Below are 26,065 nucleotides of genomic sequence, written 5' to 3' on the forward strand. Positions count from 1 at the left end.
GTAGTTGCAAAATGCAACAAATCTGCGTACTTCATCGGAATTTTTCGGTATTGGATAATTTTTAATTATTGAGTACTTGGCTTTATCGGGTTGTACTCCTTCTTGGGATACGTGGAGTCCCAGAAATGTTACTTCTGTTTTAAAAAAAACAACATTTGGCTGGGTTCAATTTTAAATTACAGTTTCTCATACGTTCGAAAACTTTTGATAAGTTTGTAAGCTGGTGTTTTGCTGAACATCCGATAACTATTATGTCATCCACGTATAAGAAGGCACATTCGGGGGGTAAGCCACTCAGTGCCAGCGTCATCATGCGCTGGAAACTGTTGGGGCTTATATTTAGCCCGAATGGAAGTCTAGTGAATTCATAATGTCCGTTTCCTGCTGTAAATGCTGTGAATTTTTTACAATGGTCTTGTAATTGGATTTGGTGGAATCCGGACATTAGGTCGAGTGTGGAGAAATACCTTGCTCTGCCTAATTGGTCCAGTATTTCATCAATCCTGGGTAATGGAAATTTATCTGGTACGATTCGCTTATTAAGCTGTCGAAAATCGACGACCAGTCTCCATTTATTGTCTCCAGTGTTATTTTTCTTCGGGACTAATAAAATGGGCGAGTTGTATGGTGAGGTGGAATTTTGAATAATGTTTTGATCTAACATTTTTCTGACTTGTTGATCAATTCGAGCTTTTGGGTTTCAGGTGTTCTGTAATTTTTGATATAGACGGGTGACTTATCGTTTAATAAGATCTCTTGTTTATAAAAATTGTTGGTAGTTAAATAGTCATCTTGTATTGCAAATATGTCGTTATACTGTATATAAAGATGTTCGAGTTCCGTTTTAATTTTCGGGTCGATATGGGTTAGTTGCAGTTCTTGTAATAGTTGTTTGTTTCTTTTGTTTGTTGATGATGTTTGCTGAATGTGCTGATTTCGAACGTAAAAATTTTGTAATGGTACCATGGTCGGCAGAAAATTTGTCGGGATGAACATATTTTTTGTTGTTGTATTTATAAATTTAACGAATTTGTTTTCATTATTAATTATGCTGTTTGCATACATTAGCCCTGGTTTTATTTCTTTTGCTATTGTTACCATATCTTCATTTATGTTGGGTAATTCTAGTTTTTTGATTATCTCGCATCTTGGAGGTATAATCTGTTGAGTCAGTGATTTATCGTGAATAGGTAGCGAAATATAATTATTTTCGAAACTTATGGTTAGTATCCACGAGTTATAATCAATACAGCATTTATAGGCTGCAAAGAAGTCCCTTCCCAAGATTCCATCTGTAGGAATTGGGAAGTTATCATCAACGAGATGAAACTTAAGTCGTATGTGAAGCTCATCTGTCTGCAAGTTAGTGATGAAGCTCCCATATGTATTTATGGTACCTTTACCTATTCCTGAAATTGAACAATAATCGTTTGGGTTGTATTTTTGCTGTTGCTTGATTTTCGATGCAGACCGGGGACCTAACGGAATTTTGTGATAAAGTAGACAGATTATGTAGCCAACTTAAGGCTGTGTACTTAAAGGAGGAAATCCCTCTAGAAACCGCTAATAAAATGTCCACTAAACGTGGAATAGACGCTCTTATCAAAGGGGTGAGTGATAAAGAAGCAAAATTAATCCTCAGGGCAGGAACATTTAATAAATTGAGCGACGCAATTGTGAAACTCATGGAGCTCGACACTCCAAGTCAACCAGCGACTGCTCAAATCTTGACGGCCGGTCGAGTTAATCACCAAAATCGAGGAAGAGGATCAAACAATCCTCGCGAAAACGGACGCGGATATGCACACCCAAATAGAGGTAACCAAAACAACCTCACCAGAAACAATTTTTTTCGTGGTAACTATAACAACTACCGCGGGTACAGAAGTTATAGAAACGGAAGAGGATTCCAGAACAGGGGATTCTTTCCACATCGTGGACACCCCAACAATCAGGGAATGTTCATGATGGCACAACAACAATTACAGCCACAAAATACCCCGCAAATACAGCAACACGTACAGGGATATCAGCCTATCCCTAACGATTTTCACGGACCACAACAGAATTTTTTAGGTCCACGGCAAGGGCAGCTTACGCAATAAACCTGTCCGCAAGCAATTTCGTACTTATAAATATTGAGTGCTCAGAGCAACAATGTAGCTTCATAGTAGATTGCGGCTCGGCAGTCAAACTGTCGGCAGAAATTTTGGACTCGCAGTGTGCTCGTATTGCTACGAGCATCTCGTCCAGTGTGTGGTTTTCGTTGATTGTCTGCCTCGCTTTATCTGTCAAGCGAGTGCGCACCAGGCGAGCGACGGTTTGCGTCGCTGCGGTCTTTTGCGCTGGTGTGGCATTGGCGAACGTTTGGTCTACGGTGTCTTGAAAGAGGCGAACCGCGTCTATGAACGAATCTAAGTTTTCAGGTTTGCCGTCATACATTGGGATTAGGGTTGTTCCCATTTTCACGTCTACGACAAGTGCCATTTTTGTTTTACTTCGTTTGCGTCTGGATTTTATATAATATAGAAAAACTAAACCTATTGTTCTAACACTCGTTATTTTGTCTTCTGCATAAATAAGTTTTTCGCCTATAATAATCAATATATCGTTATATTTTTGTCTTGTTCCTTTTATGAGAAAATTTAATTCTTCTTTTGGAAATTTTCCTTCGTTTTCGGCCAATCTGTCGTTAAGAAGATTGTAAATTTTTTTTGCTTGGTCTTGCTTCCTAAATAGAAACTTTTTACTATAAACCCTATTTGGTGATTTTCGAAAATTCCCTATTATCGTATTTAGTTTGGCGATAGGCTCATCTATTAACAGCCTGATGTCGTCTATGTCCATTTAATTGGAATAAGCTGTATTGTTATTTTTAATTGCGGCAAACAGTGGTTGATTCGGTTAGTGTAACACATTTGGAATGTAAGAAAAACTTATTTATTTTTGTTCACGCATTAAATGTTCATTCGGAAGTAAAGCAAGTAAGATATTTAAATGTACTCAGCTTAGCGCCCCTCCGTTGCTGCATTGCTGCTGCTTGTTGTTATTATATCGCAATTGGTCCGATGGCGCTCGTTTCTGCGCACATATTCGCGATGCTGCTACTGCTGTTGAGTGGCTAGATGTTAATGTCCCTTAGATCGTGGGGCGTTCTTCTCTGCGCGAATCACTGTTTTTCGCTTGCCATTTCATTGTGCTCCGTAAACTGCGCACTGTTGTTATTGATTTACACTACGCACGGTTGTTTCGCTAATTTCGCTATTCTTCGGTTGCTATCTCGTTGTGCTCCGTAAACTGCGCACTGTTGTTATTGATTTACACTACGCACGGTTGTTTCGCTAATTTCGCTATTCTTCGGTTGCTATCTCGTTGTGCTCCGTAAACTGCGCACTGTTGTTATTGATTTACACTACGCACGGTTGTTTCGCTTAATTTCGCTTTTATGCGTCGTTTAACGCGTTTTGAGACTTGCATCCCTTTGCGAATGCTCTTCTCGTTAGTCTCTTTTGATGACACTTGTATATTTTATATAGTATTTGTAGAACGTTTAGTGCTATTAGCACCCACAATTTTAGTTCATGATCACTATGGCGATCGTTATTCACTGCTGCTAGCTCATTAATTACGTTCACATGGGCATCGCCCGTAATGTCTGTCGTTTTTGATTGTTGTTTCCCCATTATGGAGAAGGCTTATTGGTCCGGCCACTTGGCGCGGTCGCCATGTAATATCTTATTTGACCGGTAGGGAAGTGATAATGATTCCGTCTAGAACACTCGGTGGTTGAGGTAACAATGTGTTTATTCAGGGTAAATTTTAGCCTGGCTTCAAGCATGGCTTGAAGCATGGCTTGAAGCATGGCTTGAAGCATGGCTTGAAGCATGCTGACTAAGGTACATTTTTAATCGAACACATATGCAGTGGGAACGGTAGAAATGATCGTTCCCACGATGTCATAGTGCCGCGTGTGTTATATCATATTACTCGAGCTCGATGGAATAATGTAGGTATGCTACAGTAGTCCGATGACAGTTCACTATCGACGATGTCCGGCCGGAGCCAAGTTTCAGTCAGAACAAGAACGTCATAATCGCAGCCTGAAAGTGCCAGTCGTAAATCGTTCGTTTTGGTACGCAATCCTCTGACGTTTTGATAATATACCGACAAAAAGCGGTCGGTCGTCGTAAAAGTGGTGTTGGACGTTGTTAACCCAATGTGTTGTGCGACGTTCGGTTCGGAGACGTATTGCCGATGTGAAGTATCAACAGGATCTACCAGTATCTGGTTACTAAAAAGCGGAGAAACTTCAGGCCAAGGGGGATGAACTATTCAAATACTTGCCTGCGAGGGGATTTTGGAAAACCCCTTCCCTTTCCACGAAAACAGAGCCGGGATGACTTTGATGGCAGGATACATGTGAGCGACGAGACGAGACATTTTCATCGTTGAGTGACGAGACTGTTTCGGGTGGGTAGGGGTCTTCCATACGGCTTTCGCAGGTGCATCCCGCGTAACGGTGGATGTTGATTGGTTTGCTGAACGATGTTCGAAGCCTCAGATGGGTGTAAGATCGTTGCCCAGTGGATTGAACGCAGAACGACGAGAGTTTTTTGCTTGGTTCACAAATTCTCTAAATATTAGTCCATCCAGCCAAGTCGACGCCGTCATTGCACGTTGTTGCAACGATGGGTCCAGACCAATTTTCTAGGACACGAAATGTCGACGACATGTTCGAAACGTCTCTTCCTTTGGGTACCAATCGAATCACTTCCAACGGCAAGGATGTGTCCAAACAGCGAGCTACAATCTTATGCACGTCATCGGGTGAAATGAGCGGTTGAAACCCGGACAAGTAAAGCCAAAATTTCGGAGGCTTCGGAACAGGTACAATTGATTCAATACGCAGATCACTAAGATCGATTTTGCTTGTACCACGATCCGTTACCAACGGTGACGAATCGTATTGCTCTATACGGGGGCGTTTTGCACCTGGCTTAGGCCATGCACGAAGCGAAGGTGTGAGTGATTGGTACGCTCTGTCCCCAGCCGTTGCTACTTGATTAGACGAAAGACCGTCAACTTTTTTGCCCAAATTATCGACTGCATCGGCCAGCAGCTGCAGCCGGCTAAACAAATCAGCTGATGTCACCATAGCGGCAGGTGTGGTGGGGGGTTCAAAAGTATCTTCCATGTAGCATTTGATACTGCGACCGTTCAGTTCAGACCGGCAATCAGAACAAATAAACAAAACTTTCCCTTGAGCGAATAGGTCTCGGTTGGCACGATAATTGAATCCGCAGCATTGCTGACTGATGTGGAAGACGGCATCACAAAAACCGCATCTGATCGGTTCAATATCGTTCACTTCCAGCTGGCATTCTTTGCACTGTTTCTTTGCCATCGTTTTCGGTTGAATCGGACGAACAATGAACAAGTGGCGATGACTGTGATTTTGTTTGCTCGTAGCTAGATCGAGTAGAACTTTTTTATCAAAAACAGCGAAATCGAACGATTTTCTTCTCCTCAACGCACGATACGATAACTATCACTTCGGACCATAAATAACACAGTAACTAAACTTTTGAAACTAATTTTAAAACGAAAAAAACAACTTCAAAATATACAGCGATGTGAAATTGCGACCGAACACAACGAGATCACATACACACTTGTTTTGAAAAATAATAAGATTTGCCTCAATTCACGTAATTTATGGACAGCCCCTAGTCACTATACAGTAGAAAACTAACACCAAAAAATTAATTTTGGGCGTAATCTTAATTTTCCGACCATTGTAGACCGACCATGCATTGTAGAAGAATTGGAGCAAAATTGACATGTTGCAGACATTTTACGTATCGATTCCTGAGACTTGTTTACTCAAAATAAGATATAATTTGAATATCACTTTTAGATATTAGCGCATTACCATTAATACTCAGACATACTCGATATTATTTCGCTTTGTGAAATATACTAAAACCATGCCAAAACTGTTTTCGTAGAATCGCCGTTTTGAGCTCAGTTTTTGTCCGTTTTGAGATTTGTTTAAAAATGGGTAAGAAAATGCTAATCTGTAGACAAACTCTTAAAATTTAGATATTTGGGTTTGAAACAAATTGGGGACGAAAAAATGTCAAAAATTTCCAATATCTCAAAAATATAAAATGGTGCCACTGTTGCCTCTTAAGGTGAAAAGTGTCCAAACTCTCCAAATTTCTTTTTGCGTCATAATACATGAAAAACTCATACATACAACTCAGCCAGGGCAAAAAAAGTTGCACTGTGTTATTGAAGATTTATTTATTTAAATTCATCTTGTTTTGCACTAAAGTTAAAAGTCAAATGTTATTTCAATCTGCATGCACTCTGACTGTTGAAACTTGTTTGCGTTGTTAAGTGTTTGTTCCATTTCTGTTCAGTGATGTATGTGCAAACCGACATTCGGTAGTACTTCAATTCCCCTTTTGCACAAAATTTTAAACACATTCAATACAAGTAATGAAACAAACAACCTTAACTAACGGTCGTGGCTTTGCATACAACCCTTGTTTTTTTTTTTTTCAAACTTAGAGAAAAAATTTAAAATTGATAATTTTAATTATTTATTTATTTATTTATTTATTTATCTGTTTATTTCGTCAATGTAGACTACCGGTATAATAATACATTGTTTTCTTATATTCTATACATTATTTCCAGCAGTTGGTCGTTTTTCGATTTGATTTCTGCCCATAGTTATGTCGATATTGTCGCAGTGCTGATTATAGTGACGCATCATGCGATTTATTGGGCCATTTTTTTAGTAGTTAGTTCTGTGAGAGCTTTCCGAAAATATTTTACGATTTCTTAATTGACGACTGGGTGCATAAAAATTTAGTTGCGATAATAATTTAGAAGATTGAGAAATAATGTCATTGATAAAATAAAGCATTTAAAGTTCGCGGCGTTCTTTGAGTGCCTATATGTCTATAAACATGCAGCGTGCTTCATATTATAGTAAGGGAAATGCTGTCCCATTTAGCTTACGAAGCGCGTACAAAAGAAATTGATTTTGGACAGACTCAATGCGTTCCTCATGTGTTATGGATTCCATACAATGCTACAGTATTCCAGAATTGGTCGGACGTATGTAATATATAATAGTTTAATTGTATATGGGTCTTGAAAAAAGCTCATTTTTTAAAAATTTAACCTTTTTATCAAACCTCCAAAAGATTACCTAAACACTGTACGCAGTCCGATAATTGAGAAATGAAGAAAATAAAAGTTAAGATTTTCTGAAAAAAATATAATTTTTTTTTTCGAAGGACATTTATTTTGGAAAGACAAAATTATTATCTAGGGTATCGAACGTCTTCGTCAGTGGTTTTCTTCGGCAGTTTTTCTGCAGCAATCTTATGCAAAAGGGGGCCGAAGAAAACCACTGACGAAGACGTTCGATACCCTACTACTTTGCCAAAGACACCATGCCAGTCAAATAAACCGTTTTGGCTGTAAAAATATTTTTAATCTCCAATAGAGCACTCCAAGAGAAAATAAAAATATTTTCACAATCAATACAGTTTGTTTTTTTTTTTTTGATATTTCAACTTTTTTTCTGATTTCCTCATGATCGGACGGTTTTAAATGATTAGATAATTAAAAAGACGAAATTACTATCTAAAATTTTGCCGAAGACGTCACACCGATCAAACAAACCGTTTAGGCTTGTTGAAGTTTAGGATGTAATCACCAATACCTTCCCTAAATAGCATTTTTCAGTAGCTTCAGAAAAATGAGTCGTGTTCCTTTGCCATCCTTTGCCCTAGAAACCTCTATGTATAATTTCAGCCGAATCAAAAATGACAACAAAAATAAAACTGGGACATTTTTTGTTGAACTGCTTATTACATGTTGAGCTTTTGCGCTTTTTCTTCGAAGAAAAAATTTATTCTATAATATACATAGATTTGATGTGAAATTGTGCATGATTTTTCGTTTTTATATTTGTGTCCGTTAAAAAATTTTAAACAAAATATTTTTTGCCTACCAGCTGGTATCGAAGAATGTTGCTGGTTTGACAAGCCAGTACGAATCCCGGTTCAGGTGAGATTGATTGGTATTAGCTTGTTAGACCCGCGTTGCTTTTCGCGAGTCTGGTTGGAAGGGATCGTAGCGGTAGCCTCACAATTATCCTGTACGCTAATAGCTGTCTATGACTATAAACAAAAAGATCAAGTTTCGACAACGTAGTATCAGCACCTAGTGTTCGCTCGGCTTTGCTTTGATTTGCTTTCATTTAATTCATTTGCGACAGCAATGTAAAAGTACTGCGGTGCAAGTTGAAAAGTTTTATTTTATACTCAGTTTTTTCTTGCGTTCAATGTAAAAAAGTAACAGTTTTTATTGATACAGCAAATTCTTGTTTGTGTAGCATTTACAAAAATTGAATATACTATATTTAGTAGATATCATTCCGAATATCTCTATTAAGGATCAGTCGTTCAGATATATTTTTCTTCTTGTTCTGTATATTTTTTTTACAATAAATTTTGCCATGTCATTCATAATTTTGATCTGAATATAGTAATATTATTTTGTAGTAACGGATGGCAACTAAAATTTTGGATTTTTTTCTCGAGGAACTCTTACTTAACAACAAATACGCTCAAAGAAAAAGTCGAATTATGTATATAATAGTTCTCTCTTTCCTCTTTAAGACAATATCTTTTGATTTGTACATGAATGCCCAGTTCTGTTAAAAATGGTGTCAAAACAAGGAACCTTGTGCAAGCGCATTGGGCAGTTCTAACTGAACTGCACAACAATGTTAGCGAAAAGTTTACGGTAAACGATTGAAAAAGCGACAGTCGCACAGTGGAACACTTAGAACATCACCCTGATCATAATTATTTAAAAAAATTTTTTGCACTGAAAACGTATCATATTGTGATAATAAAAACAAATGATTGGATTTGGATAATTTTTTGCATGGAGTAACCCACCTTAAAGTGATGGCTGACATTTCTTATAATGAAATTTAAATTCAGTCATAGTCGGGTCAAAATTCATCCAAATACTTGAGTTTATTATGAAATTACTTTTCAGTACACATTTCAGTCGTTTGACAAAGTTTCATTTGGGTAACCAAGGCTACAACTATCCAAGAAGCGACAAAATAAGAATTTCTTGAATATTTTCACATAGCGATAAAACACGAGACCGGAAGCATCCGGAAGGTTTTTCTTCACCATTATATCCTAAAATATTAGCACTTTCACGTAATATAAGTCGTTCAACCGTATTTTGCCGGAAACATAACTTATTCCATTTTGAGTTGACTTATAAAAACAAATATTTTGGGTTTTATTATATTGATTTCGACAAACGCCTGGGTATTTGGAGAGACTAGCATACATGCTAAGTACACATTTCTGTTCGATTAACATTCATTGACAATCTCCATCGTTGTTTAATTTAAAAATCACTTGTTTATCTTCGAAACGTTATATTTTAGCTCACGGTATCAAAGCGTCATTATCATGCACAAAAAACTGTTGAATTGCGGTCGGTTCAAACCTCTCGTTAAGACCGTAAACATAACTTATGGATGTTGATGAGCTGTCAAGCATACATCACACTTCAAAATGAAACACTACAATACAAAGTTGATTTACTTTGAATTTTTCACTTATGATCAGGTTTTAAACGCATTTACTCCTATGCGAGTCGTCCCGTTTTGGGTCTGTATAATTTCCGGCAAACCTCAACAACAGTTCGACAGAAAGGTAGTGGAAGACCGACCACAACAATGAACAAAAAAGGACTTCGTTCTTTTCGTCTAATTCATGGTCGAAGTCTAGTATTTTAGCTATCAATCAAGATGTACAGTCCCCTTATCAACTACGAATGTTTTACTATCTATCTCTGTGTTTTAGTGTGTACTTTCGATCAGCAATTAGTTTCACTGCAGTTGATGCGTGTAAATCGGATGGGAAGAAAAATAACACTTACATAGCAAAAGACACAATTATGGGTCACTTTTGGCATTCAAAATCATTTAGTCTATAAAATCGTCAAAAAAGATAACGTAAGTTATTTCATTGTTGTAAAAGTTTGATAATAAGTTATTTTATTAAGTCGTGATGTATTATCATGCAAAAGTATGTAATAGAAATAGCCAAAATATAGACTGACCCACAATTGTGCACCGCAAAATGTAACATTATGTACCACAATTATGAGTCACTTCACTTATTGCACCGAGCAGAATTATAGTTTTTAGTGACATTTTCAACTTTCAATCATTTCAATCGTATAAATAAGGTTACAAGTGAGTTATAAAAATACCACTGCCAATGAAAATTGTTCAGTTTCGTGAGAATAGACGCATTTGCGTAAAAGTGTGGAGGCACTGTATACCAGAACGAAACAACCAGAACGAAACAACCAGAACAAAACAAATTTTGTTTGAACAAAATTTTGATTCCATTTTTGCCTTTCTCCCAGAAAGGTATAGCAATCACTGCTAAAACTAAAGGTATAAAAGTGCTCAATAGAGCCGAATGTCGTATATCACTCGACTCAGCTCGTCGAGTTGAGCATTTTCTGTATGCTTGTGCGTGTGTGTGTATGTGTGTGTGTAACGTTCTCCCAATCTCACTCGATATTCTCAGAGATTAATGAAATTACTTGCAAATGAAAAGTCTAGTTGTCCCATAATACCCCATTGAATTTTATTGTAATCGGATTTTTGAAATCATGAAACAGCATTTTTCTTTACATCTAATATGCTAATCGGTAATCGGAAATCATGAAACATCAATATCTCAGAAACTACACAACCGATTTGAACAAAATCAATTTTAAACGTGTTCTGAAGACTGTTTTATTTCACTCATGTTTCTCAGAGATGGCTGGACCGATTTTCATAAAATCAGTGTAAAATAGAAGGTCTAGTTACCCCATAAGACCCTATTGATTTTTGCAATCGGACCATTACTGTATGTTTAAAAATGTGAAATCAAGCTATGAAAAGAAAGATATTCCGAAGACTACTTAAACTCACTCGCTTTTCTCAGAGATGGCTAAACCGATTTCCACAAAATTAGTGTTAAATGAAAGGTCTAGCTGCCTTATATGACACTATTGGGTTTTGTTTGTAATCGGACTGTAACTTCGTATGTAATGCATCGAAATGTGAAAATCACGAAACTTCATTATCATAGATTTTAGAAACTACGCAACCAATTTGAACAATGTTGATATCAGATGAACGGGCTAGTTAAGGGTTAACTGATAAATTATGATTGAACACGTGGTTTCAAAGTTTGGCTGCCGTATACGTTCCCTTTTCATTTGATTACAATCGAACTTAAGCAACCGTTATGTATTAAATTGTTAAAACAACGAAAGTTTATTATCTCAAGTGTTACACGACTTATTTGAACATAACTAGTGTCATTCAAACGAGTCATCTCTCAAACTTACAAATATCAAACTTCATAACAATTTGATATGTGGTTCAAAAGTTTTGGAAAGAAAATAAATTCAAAGACTATTCAAAACTATATCTGCTTCGATCAATATATGGCCTCAACATGATTTAATGTGGTATCTTACTATTCGAACGTTCCTGGTATGGCTCGTGATTAAATTGTTCGAAATAAAGAGTCATTTCTTTAATTTCGCTATTTCTTAAGTACATAACATCAAATTTCATATTTTATACTTCAATTACAACATTTATATTTTAGAACCCAAAGAGTGAATATACCTTTATTGGATTTGAGCATTCATGTTATTTATTTTTACAAATAAAAAGTTTGAATGAGAAAGGCTGAATCTGACCGCTAGCTGGATTAATTTAGGTTTTTTCACAAATACCATGCCGATGAAAGGTATGTGTTTTGGCCAGGTAAAGCATCATCACATCACTGCAATGCGTTCGAAAAGTCGCCGTGCAGGACATACAATGCCTTAGTTTTAGTATCATGGAAAGGCGACTTCGATAAGCAGGTTACGGACCTTTCTCATTTGAGAGTTCATTAATTTTTTCTTTGATAATGAATGTATCTTAATTAAAAATAAATCGGGGTTCCTTCGAGTACACCTCTTTTCGACAGCAGTAGAAAAAAATCAAATATTTTAGTTGTTACCCGTTATAATATTGTTTACGGTTGAATTTGTCGAATATTGCACAGCGAAACATCGCGTTTTTTTTTTTAAGTAAATAGAAAGATGTATACAATATATTTAGTTTTTGATTTCGCAGATACTGAATCATCACGGCTGCATGGAAAACGAATTATGCTTCATGATGTTCTTACTGATAAACATAAATGGAAAGAAAACAATGGAACCTGGTTGAGCAGTCAGTTTATATTAGTCGTTAAATGTTAAAAATTTAGTAATTCGCTCTTATTTTAGATTTCGAGTACGTGTTTATCAATCCTGATGGTGGTTTATCGTCACTTCACATAGAAGATAAACAAAGCATTAATTTAAAAGTGTTAATGAACAACACTACATTTGTAAGTACTTTGCCGGTTATATGAATAGTTGAATAATAGAATGAATTAGTGTTTGAAAGCATTTTTCTTTACATCTAATATGCTTCTTCGAAACGAGACCAACTGGCTCTCTTTCTTTTTTTCTTTGCTAGATTTTATTTCCCTGGTTGTATGTTATACTGGTCAACATAGGTTTTGCCCTAAAACTCAAACTGGAAAAAAGAAAGATTATAGCTATTTTACAATTCTTGTAAATTTTGGTGCCCCTAACCATTTCGGTTACGCGACAAAAGCTACCACCCACTCTAACACGAATGTTAGCTGTGCACCTCCTTTCAATGTTGAATCGGTGGAAACGCCAAATACATCGATCTAGGGAACGAGCTCAGGGGAGAATTTGGATCTGAAGCTCGATAGCATTCTAGAGAAAAACTTTCTTCTACAAAGTTGTTAAATATGATGCGGTTATTTTTCTGTTATCACAAATGAGCCGTTGCGGAACAGAGAGATCTATGTGCCATCAAGCAAATTTTTCAGGAGTAGCAATTTTCGAAAAATCAAATCTCTAATAAAATCCCTTTCAACAGATTCTAATATACTAACAGATATATATATATATATATATATATATATATATATATATATATATATATATATATATATATATATATATATATATATATATATATATATAAATATAGATATATATATATATATATATATATATATATATATATATATATATATATATATATATATATATATATATATATATATATATATATATATATATATATATATATATATATATATATATATATATATATATATATTTCGGAACATAATGGCCATTCTGTTTCGGACGAAATGTCAACACGATATAAATCAGCTTTAAAGTTCGTTTTTTCGAAATTTTCTTAATCTCCCAACTTCAGCTTTTTGAGTAGATGTGGTTCATGCAAAAAACTCATTTCTGAAAAATCCGCTACGGCTCAAATTAAAGTAATCAAAATTTTCTATCGAATAAGATACCTAACTTTTGTATATTTGTAGATAGAACTGAAGACTGTTACTGTTCCGTTAATCTAAAGCAACTTTGTAAAAAAGTTTCAAAACAAAAGATACTTAATAATTTATAAATCATATCAAGGTGACAATGAAACAATTTTTGCCGTTATACGATAGTACGAAACAGTACGACAGTACGAAATACGAAAACGACATTGTTTAATTTAAAAAGGAACGTTCTTCTATTTATTTTGCTTCACGTTTTTTGAAAAACTTATACAAAAAAGACTTACATATATTTCAAACTTCACGAGTGTTAGCCTTCGAGTTTGGATGAAAGATATGCTCACCCTGCCCATCATGTTTATATATTGCGTCCCATGTGATGGAACTTGGTTAATTTTCCGATTCTTCAGAAGCTGTGTGCCACCATTGCCAAGCATAATCGTGCAGTCGACTCAAGGTATACTTATGGTATAATTGACACTGGAAGAATTAAAAATGTTTGCTAGATCGTAGCACCGACCATGCCCCCCAAAATCAAAAATATAAAACAACACGTAGAATCACTCATCAGCAAATACATGGCTTCTTTACACTACCGCTTATCATACAAAATCAATCTGATTGTTTTTGCGCCTCCATAGTCGCATTAGGTATTATATTTTCATGAAATTCTACAACTGTACAGCCAACTGAAAAGGTAATATACAGCGTAAATACCTTTTAAATGCAATCAAGATCGTTCAGTTCAGCCTTTGTTGATACAATTATGCTATTATATCGGTCTACTTTTTTTACGCAACTTTCAAGTGAACCATAGGTTCAAACTAATAATAAGTTGTGGCCATCTTAACGTCCTCGTCAAAATCAATCTCACTGTTAATAAGATATTCGAATGAATTTAACTGTCCTTATATAAAATAAACACATATTGTTACTCAAGTTTTGAACAATCCAACGGATTCGGGACTGTTTCCGGTTTAAGAAAAAAAGTAAGAGGGTGGTACCCAAGACACGACCGCTTAGTTGACGTAGGACTACAATAGTTTTATTTGAGCTCGTTTTACTTGACACGGTTCGATTTTGGCAGACACGAGCGATTATGTTTAATCACGTGTTTTAGTTTTCTTGTTCTGGTAATATAATGATCATGATCACAGCAATACTATGCCTCTAATTGCTCGGGTAGTAATATCAAGTATCTGTTTGTATCATTTTTGGCATGGTTCAATTTTGGCAACAGAAAAAAATCTGGCGTGTTGCCAAAATCGAACGGGGCCTGTATTTTGATTATTTTTTTGAAGCACTCTATTTCAGAAGAAAAACTATATATAATATAATGATGCATACCTTTCATTCTAATACAGTCAACTTTATTTAATACGCGAAAAGGCAACCTTCTATACAGATCCAACTTGAATTTCCTTCTATATTTGTTTATCTTGTGAAAGATGGCTCACTCACCGATCACAAAGCGGCAAAGATGTCACATAATATTTTTTTCTGCAGTTACAAGTTCGTGGAAAATATAACGATAAAAAATTACAGTTTTTAGTCTAAAATGTATATTCATAGAAAATTTGAAATCGACATAGAATTTTTTGAACATGTTAACATTCAATTCAGGTCAATTTAAACATTTTATCAGTAAACAGAATCAGGAAATAATTTAATTAGTTTCAAGATACCAAAAAACAACTAAGATGCCACATTTGTCTCTTATCTTAAGAAATAAACCGGGCTGGAATGATAAACAACATTAACCTCAGCAATTCATGTTTGCATGGTGTTGTTTAATTACAAGTAAGGTTATAGGAAGTAGATGCTAATGTAAAAAAAATTAAATTGAGAAATCAAAATACAAATGTGGGAACTCTAATATCAAGATGAAATGAATTTGGTTCTCCTCTATACCGCCACCGCGGGATGCAACTAGGATTGTCATATTGACCTTAATTCATTTAGCAAGTAAATTATAAGCATCAGTACAGCTCGATCAACATCTACTCAATGAACTGTACGGAGCATTTTGGTTTTCTATAGTCTTTCAAATACTCCATATTTAGTTATTCAAATAAATCTGAGAAAAACAGAGTGCAGAGTTCAAAAATAAACAACGCATTTTATCTGTACAATGCACCAAATTTACAAACCCTGCTATCTGTAATAATCTGTAATCTGTAAACTGTAGCATTAGAGAATTACTAATGCCTTGTAAAAAACCTAAATTAATCCACCTAGCGGTCAGACCCAGCCTTTCTCATTCAAACTTTTATTTGTTTCAATAAATTTACATGAACGCTTCAATCTAATAAATGTATATTCACTCTTAAGGTTCTAAAATATTGATGTTGTAATCTATACATATAAAAATGCAGTCTGGTCTGTCTGTCTGTCTGATCCATATAGGCTCGAACCAAACCGATCGACGTGAAAACAACATTTTGGATTGTAAAATGACAACTTCCGGTTTCTGGAAAACAACCAAAATGGCCGATTTCCACCCAATATAATAATATCCGGATCTAGAATGATACTCAGGAGCTAAAATCGATCGGAATCGTCTTCAAATGTCATTATGAAATCCAAAATGGCGACTTCCGGTTTCGGAAAAACAGCGGCAAACGAGAAAATACCACCCAATATGGGTATTTCCGGATCCGTAATGATACACTGGAGCCAAAAATCGACTTCAGACAACATTTTGAATTGTAAGATGGCAACTTCCGGTTTCTGTCTTTCGGAGCGTTGCCTCCAGGAGCCCTGCCTCCTTGCGTTGATGTTCGGAGCCGTGCCTCCTCGTGTAGATAGTCGGAGCCGTGCCTCCACCTTTCGGAGCGATGCCTCCAGGAGCCGTGCCTCCTTGTGTTGATAATCGGAGCCGTGCCTCCACCTGCCGGACCCCTTCATTCGGAAAACGTTGAAACCCATAGGGTTTCAAGGGGGGGAGTATGTTCGCGCCTAAACTACCGCCTCAGCTGGGCATTACTGTCATCCGTGAGTGACCAGCTGAGGCCCTATAATTAAATTTAAAAAAAAAAAAACAATTTTATGTTGGCGCAAACCGACCCTACGTTGTGTTATATTTTAATCGTCGGTAAACTCGCGCGTTTGATCGTCACCAGCAGGGGCAATTACGGCCCAAAGCACTTACGGTCGACTGCTGCGTGCGGACAGGTCGAACGGGGAGGAATTTATTCTAACACTTAAAACACGAGTGTTTAATTTAATTATATATTTTAACTTAGTATCGACGATAGCTACTGGCATCGAGCCGAGTAGCTATGCGGCCTACGGCCGACTGGCGCAACGGCCGACACAAATGTGCCGTAGGTAACGAAACGACTAACTACTGACGACTAATGACGAATAACGACTGACTGACCACTAGCGCTGCTGCGGAGAGCGCTTTTATAGGCTGTCTGGTGGTGAGCAGCATTGTCCGGCGGCAAACAAAGCCGCAAATAAGCGCGCGCAAGTTGGCGTCGCTTGGGCCTCAGCCTGTGTGGTGGTGTGGTGGGCGACTTACAGTCGTGCCCATCTGAGGCGGGACTTTTGGCGCGAACATACTCCCCCCCTCGAAACCCCATGGGTTTCAACATTCAGTACGAACGAGGGAGCAGGGGTCCGAAGGGAGCAAGCATGGCTCCGCAAGGCAGCTGGGAGCGCTGGGATGCGGTTGCAGGCATGATTCTGGCCAAACTTCTAAGAGGCGTTGGTGATGAGCAGCAACGAACCCAAGCTGTGCTGGCGGTAGCAGGTAGGCATCGCTAAAAACCAAACCGCGGTGACGTAAGCGAGCACCGGCACACCTGTTCGGCGCAGGCGAAATGGGTAGCAAAATACAATCTCCTGGCCTACTCTGGCAACGAGGCAAAGCAGGCAGTGACCAAAGAAGCTGCGCTGGCGACGGCAGGCAGCGAAAATCCAAGAGCTGCGCTGGCAAGGCAGGCAGCAACCAATCCGCTGCGCTGGCGATGGCAGGCAGCGAATTCCAATCCGCGGATCTACCCTGGCAACGGGTAGTTGGCGATGAATGTGCGGACTGCACTGATGAGTAGCAAGCGGCGGTGTGCGGCGTTGCTCCGATGAACTAGACGCAGGGGTTCTGGAGGGGACTGGAGGCATGGCTCCCAATCACTGCTGTGTGAACGCGGCGGCCCAGAATGCCACTGGATGATGCGCTCCAGCAGCCCGATAACTACGATGACGCAACGGTCGAGAATGCCACTGGATGTTGCACTCCAGCAGCTGCTCCGGTGGACGCACCGGTCCAGAATGCTACGAGATGGTACGCTCCTGCAGCTGCGCTCCGGCAGATGGTACGCTCCGACCGGTGTACTGAAAATTCGCTAAGCGTAAACGAGTTGCACTTTGATTTTATTTTAGCGAATACTTAACTTGGGGAAGTGGTGGGGCGGCAGATTCGATCGCCTGGTTGACCAAAACCTGCGCTGCCCCTAGTGCCTGGCTGGCTGGAACCTGCTTGCCACTTCTGACTTGTGGCGCGAATAATGTGGATCCCAATGGCTCCGATTGCCGATGATGAATCCAGATGGCTGAATCCCGATACACGAGATTGGTGTGACTAAAGGTTGCAGGAACACGTTCACAGCGATGGCTTCGAAACATCAATTCAAATTTGCGCGGAATGCGCGGCGACGGTATATGGACGTTGTGTCCATCAAGCATCGAAGCGAAGATGCTTCAACTTATTACAAAAGTGAACAAAACACAAAACGGCTGCGCACAATGCCATCATTGTCTCTCATTGTTTCACTCACTTTAAGTACGGAATGCCCTTTGTGCGATTCGAAGTTTTCTGCACAATACTCTATTGTTCGGTCACTAATAAGCTTTGTCCATTTGAATAATTATCCGAATTTCAGCACACAACACTCTAGTACGGGCGCGAGCAACGTGCTCGACACAGTTGACGTCCCGTTAGAAAACTTTTGCACTTAGCTTAACCAGAATCTCGATTCTGTTCATTTCTCGTAGCTTAGATTTTCAACGGCGAACACTAGTGAGGGCAAATCACTCGGCGTGTTTGACGTCCCGGTTAGAAGGACTGCACTTATACTTGGCGGCCGGCATCGACCGGCGCAGGAACCAAAATGAAAAATTACTTATTGAGTGCGGCGCGCATCGCCGCAAGCAGCACTCTGCCATTGTGGCACTGTACGAAATCGACTCTCTTCCTGATGACGAACGACGGAAAAACAGGCGGGTTTCTCGAAGCACTACCAGTTTGCGAAATCCTGGTCACGGCACCAATTTTCTGTTGGCGCAAACCGACCCTACGTTGTGTTATATTTTAATCGTCGGTAAACTCGCGCGTTTGATCGTCACCAGCAGGGGCAATTACGGCCCAAAGCACTTACGGTCGACTGCTGCGTGCGGACAGGTCGAACGGGAGGAATTTATTCTAACTAATTTATTCTAATTATTCTAACACTTAAAACACGAGTGTTTAATTTAATTATATATTTGAACTTAGTATCGACGATAGCTACTGGCCTACGGCCGACTGGCGCAACGGCCGACACAAATGTGCCGTAGGTAACGAAACGACTAATTTCTGACGACTGATGACGAATAACGACTGACTGACCACTAGCGCTGCTGCGGAGAGCGCTTTTATAGGCTGTCTGGTGGTGAGCAGCATTGTCCGGCGGCAAACAAAGCCGCAAATAAGCGCGCGCAAGTTGGCGTCGCTTGGGCCTCAGCCTGTGTGGTGGTGTGGTGGGCGACTTACAGTCGTGCCCATCTGAGGCGGGACTTTTGGCGCGAACAACCAGAATTAATCCATCTAGTGGTGCAGAAACCTTTGTCATACTTACTAGTCAGTAAACCATAAATCTATACCAATGTAAAAATTAAATCGAACAATAATGATATTTACCATATTCCCCACACGCACACTATAGTATAGCAGTGACAAACACCGCAAACAGCCAACGGCACTAGCGCAGCGGCCAGCAGTGTCAACAACAAATAAACAAAACGTAGAACCAGGTGAACAATAAAACACAAATTTCTGTACAAACACTAGTAATTATGACCTTAAAATTACATTTTCGCGAACCACAAATTATATGCTTTCGATTGGTGTATATATCATCGTTGTCCGATTCATTTGAAGAAAAATCATGTTTCAAGATGGCTTGACTCAGTTTTTTAAATTTCTCGGAAACCACTTAACCACAAATTACTACAAATTAGATTTCGATCCCACAAATTAACCACTAAATATTGGTGATAAAAGAATTTAAAAAAAAATATTTTGTCAAGCCATCTTGATATATGCCTTAAATTACATGTGTTGCAAACTGGGTGCATTGCCCCAACACTTCATCGCTAGGGCTTAGCTGTCAACAGCGATGCCAACCTTTTCTTATAAAAAGCTGGAGAAATTCAAAATCAAAAACTGGAGAAAACTGGATGCATAAATTTGAAGCTTTTATTTGATTTTCGGTTCAAAAATGCTGCACTGTATTATTGCATGTAACCAAAAAGGCTGAAAGAACATTTTTTGCTGATGGAGATTATAGTCACTGGCGTACTTAAAATTGTATTTCGATTAAAATCTTACAACCGAGGGGCATGAATACACAAAATACTGAAAAGACCAGACATGTAATGGGAATGAGTTGAATAAAACTGGAACAATTTTCGAAAAACTGGAAATATTCAACCTTCAGCTGTTTCGCTGGCGATCTTAAAAAAAACTGGAGATATCCAGGAAAACCTGGAGGGTTGGCAACGCTGGCTGTCAACCATCGAAAGGCCTAGCTCAGGATCCGGTTGTCAAATAAGATTTCTTTTGCGACGAGCAGCGAAACAGTTCAGACGCGCCGTTGATAATTGAAGTGAAATCATAAATATAAAATAGTAAGCTAGTGCCTGAATTTATCCTGAAAAGGACAATTTGCTGTTTAATTCAATATCGGATAAGATGTTGATCAAATCTTTGTGCTATGTTATAACTGACTGTACGAATAATGTATTCCTTGTGAAACGCAGTGAAAAACTGTTTCAACCCTTTACCGGTCCAGGGAAAGAAATCACTCAAAATGTTATTGTGTATTTCTGATTACTGATCATAGCTCATAATTATCAAGCAGAAAAAAACGAAAATTGGTGGTGGCAATATAGTTGCCACTGCCTTATAAAGGGTTAGCACTGAAAACTTGCCAGCTCATGTATTTTGAACGCCAGCTTTCCAGAACGTTGTGTGTTGTCAAAATGAGTCAACTTTTCATTGGAAGAAGTGTTCGGCTTATGTACCTACTACTGATGCTGCCTACTACTGCACAGAGACAGCATTTTACAGAAGGAAGGGCTGCTGCATTAGCTGGCCTTCCTCTATCGGAACTGATACCCGCTGCAACTAGGGAAACGGGAATGAAAAATCTCATTTCCCGGGAATTCCCGGGAACCGGAAATAGAAAAATAAAATCTTGCAAATTGCAAAAATAAGTTTATTAATAAAAGGTATCAAACAATTGCTCACGATTTCATTATCAATTCGCATGAAAAACAGATTAAAAAAAAAACTTATTTAAGGTCACTCCAGAAATTCATGATTGATTTTTGTAGCAAATGTTAGAAGGAAATTAGGTTCCAAGGTTTCTATGCCGTCGAACAATCGCCTCAGATCCGCTGACAATTTTTCGTTGAGCCCGAATAATGTAATTCCCTTCTGTAAAACTTTGTTTAAGATCGCTGAATCATTGCTGGTGTCTGATTTCTAGAATACTTCTAAATCAACGATTCCAGTTCTTGCTACATTTCATTAGAAACAGAAAAGTCCAATACTTTTAGTTCGTTGAAGATAAAGCTGAGTGTTTGGCAGGCAGGTTTTAGAGCATTTAAATGCTTACGTAATGAATGTGAAATCGCGGCCACGTTTCAAGTTACACTGACTGAGTTTTACTAATTTATTTATTTCTGATCGCATTGATTTAGGGGTTTCAATTTTTTTTTATCAATTCACAGGTTTCAAAAATTTTTGTCAATAAACTAAGAATAAATTAAAGCGAATTGGACGAAGCGAATGTTTGCTCAATTTTTCGTTTACTGGATAAGACAGTATATATATTTGACAAATAAGCAAACCCTTGGTGCTACATTCCGTATCGGAACTCGACCTTCTGTTTGTTATACACAGACTTCGCAGCCAACTGTTAAGTGTACAGGACAATTGCGGGGCTAGCGCTACGATCTTACTGACACTAACAGTCTCTCCCGAGCCGAAACTCGAACCTACGACGACTGGCTTGTTAGGCCAGCATCGTACCTCGAAATCAGCTGGGATACAAATTGACAAATAGTTTATGCAAATAATTTGATATAACACAAGCAAATATTGATCGTCATTTCAAGCAAATATTTGCTTCGTATAATGCGCAGTTCAAAGCTGCTTCACACTTTTACGACATAAGTTTCGTGTTTTGATACGATATTCAGTTTTCTTGCAATATTGTATGGAAAATTTATCGAGGAGCTCGGGAGTCCCGGGATCCCGGGAACCAATATTTCTATTCCCGGGAAATCGTTCCCGGGATTGCAAACCCTAGCTGAAACTGCTGCTATTCGTTGCCAGTAGCAACTTGTCACAAGCTGCCGCTGCTGCTATCCGTTTTCACTGCTGCTATCTGCTAGGTGAGGACTGCTGTTTTCGCTGTCTAGAACTAATATGAGCAGTTTCGAGTACTTTACCAATTACTAGATTTATAATTCTGTCGACCGTGGTTTGGAAAGCAATCACACAACGACCAATTAAAAGTCGATTTTTTCATTTTGGCAAGGCTTGTCAATTTTAAGTAGAACAATAATTCAAATAATAAAATTACAATTTTCTGCATTTGGGATGATTCTTAGAAGGTTTTCCAATCTATTTCTGCAAGAACGAAGGGAATCCTTCGAAAACCAACCGATTTATTAGCATTTGAAATTGGACATATTTTTCACTTTATCCGGTTTCAGATTTTCATTTTGCATCCCTATGTATCCGAGTATGTAGCCGAACTTCCTGAGAGACGTAGCTCTACGTCAAAAGCAAAGCTTTGGTGCTACATTCCGATTTGAAACTCGACCTTCGCAGCCAACTGTTAAGAGTACAGGACAATTGCGGGGCTAGCGCTACGATCCTACTGATACTAACAGTCTCTCCCGAGTTTGGACTCGAACCTTCGACAAGAGACTTGTTAGGCCAGCATCGTCCCTCGGGACCAGTTGGGAGGCTGTTAAACTATATGCATCTGTTTGAAAACTGAAGTTTGAATGAGAATGGCTCAAAAAACTGTAACAAAGTCATCTATCCAGTCGAAAATGCATATAAAGTTTCATCAAATTCAAATATATTTGTTTCATATTTTAGGATGATTTCACATGGAGCTGTACTACAAAATAAAGTTCATTACTTTTTTGAATATGTTCAAACGTTTTATAATAACAAAGCTCATTTGAATGTTCCAGAGACAGTTGAATGTGGACAGATTCATTATCTCTCCGGATCAAAATTTCGTCCTTTTATTTGCAAAATCAGAATCGTTGGCTAACGCAAGGTAATATTCGGTATGTTTTCAAAACCCAACAATATTAGTACCATCTTTTCTAGTTATTATGTTTATGAATTATCTACTTCTAACGTATTTCCGCTTTCGACAAAAGAGGGCGACCAAACGGCTCCAAATCTTCAATTTGTTCACTGGGCGCCACGACGATATATGTTAGATGTAACTGTGAATGACGAGAAAGGGTCCTTTCAAGGCATTGTTTTTGTGAATAAGGGAGATATTTATTATAAACCCAAAGTTCAAGGGGACTTAATTTGCAGAATAACTACTAACGGTATGTTTTTGATATCTATTCCAGCTGAAATAAAAACTCTTGAATTATGTTTTAGGTGAATCAGGTCTTGTTTTGAATGGTGTTCAAGATTGGTTATATACAAACATCGCCGGATTGAGAGGTGCTTCTATTTTATTTTCGCCAGATGGACATTACTTATTATATCTGTCCTTTGATATATCCAGCGTGCATGAATACCAGTAAGTTTAATACATTTTATGCAGTTTTTCTTGAATTATAAATATATAATCCTTTATATCAAAATATCACATCACAAATTGTCAAAAAATATAAATATGACTAGGCTCATCAAACTCAAATAGATGCTCGACAATGCTGAAGGTTCTCACATCAAACGCAGTAGATCCATAATAACCAAAGTTTCATAGAATTCATCATGGACAGCAGCTTTGATGAATCCAGTTCAGCATTTGAAATCTTGACAACACATACAGACTGCTGTAACTTACGGCGGCACTCTGGAGTGGCACGTCCAAGTAGACGGCAACGGTCTAGAAAGGGTGGTAGATTGGTAGGATCACGATGAATCTTTCAGTGCCATTCGAATGAATCGTCTCTGTACACGCTCAAGGCGCAGGTTTCATGAAAGCTGATGCGGAGTCCAGACACCATTGACGCTTTCAAGTAGGGGGCGTGCTAATGAACAATACAGTGCTTTCATACAGTGAGGGTCCTTAAAGTCACGCGCAATTTTTGCGAAGAATCCCAACTGTCTACTTGCCTTTGAAATAACTGCAGCGCGGTGTTCAACAAAAGTCAGCTTCTGGTAAAGAATAACTCCAAGATCATTCACGTTATCGACTCTACGCAGCGCTTTCCCGTTGACGGTATAGTTAAAAATGACTGGCGTTTGAGTGCGATGAAATGTTATCACTTCACATTTTGCAGTACTTAGAATCAGACAGAATCAATGTGTTTGCTCAGCGACTGTACGTATTTTTATTTTCAGCCTCCCCTGGAAATCAATATTCGAAATACATTCAACAACACTAGAAAGCATATCGTTTATATTTGGCGATTTTATGCCTGTAGTATTTTTTTGTGCAATCAACATGTATTTGACAAGGCACAAGCGTATTGTGCTTATTGAATAAGAACCAAGAATTTCTCGTAATGCGTCAAAGTCAGAATTAACTCTATAGCCTCAAAAACCAAATCCAATAATACTTACGTTATCATAATGAATGATTTTGTTTCATTAAACTCTGATTAAATCAAATCTATGATATGGATCTTACTTTCAAAATAATACGGAAGCCCCTAAGAAGATATGTTAAACAAAATTATTAACAAGTTCCAGCAAAAAATCGTAACAATCAACAATTCCATTTTTGTTTTTTGCTAGACTTTTTTTTTTCATTTGCCTACAACTACATTCGCTGTTTTACGAAGACAGCTTATATACGTTTATTGTAGTAAAGCTTAGAATAATAATATATCATCTAACAAATTTGGAATGTAAAAAGAGATTATGAATGAATCTTAAGCAGGTATTGAGCAGGTATTAGACGAAGCAAATATTTGCTATTTTTTCATACAGATTTTATTTTGTGCAAATAAAAATCGAACCAAAAATAGCAAATATTTGCGTCGTCTAATACCTGCTTAATACCTGCTTTAGTAAATAATTCAAAAATTCACAAGCATTCGTAGGCTCCTAGGGGTTTATTACGGGAGTCACTTCACGATGAAGTGACAACCGTAATAGGAACGGTGAAAGTGATTCCCATTTGATTTGCACGCGTCTTTTTTCACCGTGAGATTTTTTCACTTCGTTCTCACCGTAAGGTGACATCCGTAATGAGCCCCTCTTACTCTTCTATAAATGTGTATATTTGGAAATTTACTCTTCCAAAACTATTCGGTCACGATTATTTAGTGAATATCGAAGATAAAATTAAATAAAGATCCGTTGCAAAATCTTACAATCCTTGTTGAGTATTATATGGTAATCATATTTATGAGATAAACTTTCAATCACCATCAACAGCAGCAGTTTTGCCTCGATTGCACACGAATGAAAATTTGCGAACAAAAGTGTACCACTGCAATACGAATAGTACCGCTGCAGTAGTACGAATAATAACGCTGCAGTACGAACAAAAGTGTACCGCTGAATTGTACGAATAGAAGAGTACCGCTGCAATCATAGACAACGAGAGACTCGCGGCTCTTCACTCCACTGGTACTGTTGCTTTTACCGGCATGTTTTCTTTCAAGACATCAGTTTTTATTAGATTCTGAAAGCAGGTATTGAAATTGTTCATGGATGGGGAATGTTTCAAACTTTTCGGAAAACTTTTACCTTCGAGAAATCATATAAGTCTAAGCTCATGGAAGCAAAAATAAATTGACCTATTTGGGACGGGGAGACTCTGAAAATTTTTATTCCGATATTGATACAGAGAATATCACAGGAAACGGTAGGTGTCCATTCACGTCGTCTGCGCTAGGAATGCTCGCATGTAATTGGTTCATTATTCGCGTAATTTTGTTATTGAAACTTTTTATCAATTTTACCGCTTAACAATGAAATTAGAGTGATAAATAGCATATCACAAAATTGTTATACATTTTATCTATCTAGCAACATATTGGTTGTTGTTATCCATCATGTGGTTATGCTGTTATTAACGTTTGAAATCTGACGCAACATTTGCCAGTTTCATTTCAAATTT

At 37.9% G+C, this 26,065-nt stretch overlaps 1 protein-coding gene across 1 annotated transcript in view; it reads left to right on the plus strand.

Annotated features, from left to right (window-relative positions):
- The window catches only part of LOC129731446 (inactive dipeptidyl peptidase 10), a 728,939-nt gene that overhangs the window by 56,273 nt on the left and 646,601 nt on the right, over window positions 1-26,065 (plus strand). The window contains exons 2-6 of the mRNA XM_055691455.1: window positions 12,260-12,358; window positions 12,415-12,518; window positions 22,992-23,080; window positions 23,134-23,366; window positions 23,422-23,566. Of these exons, the coding sequence (XP_055547430.1) occupies window positions 12,260-12,358; window positions 12,415-12,518; window positions 22,992-23,080; window positions 23,134-23,366; window positions 23,422-23,566 (670 nt within the window). The remainder of the gene's footprint in view (window positions 1-12,259; window positions 12,359-12,414; window positions 12,519-22,991; window positions 23,081-23,133; window positions 23,367-23,421; window positions 23,567-26,065) is intronic.

The sequence above is a fragment of the Wyeomyia smithii genome, chromosome 1, assembly GCF_029784165.1.
Source record: "Wyeomyia smithii strain HCP4-BCI-WySm-NY-G18 chromosome 1, ASM2978416v1, whole genome shotgun sequence".
Taxonomy (NCBI): Eukaryota; Metazoa; Arthropoda; class Insecta; order Diptera; family Culicidae; genus Wyeomyia; species Wyeomyia smithii.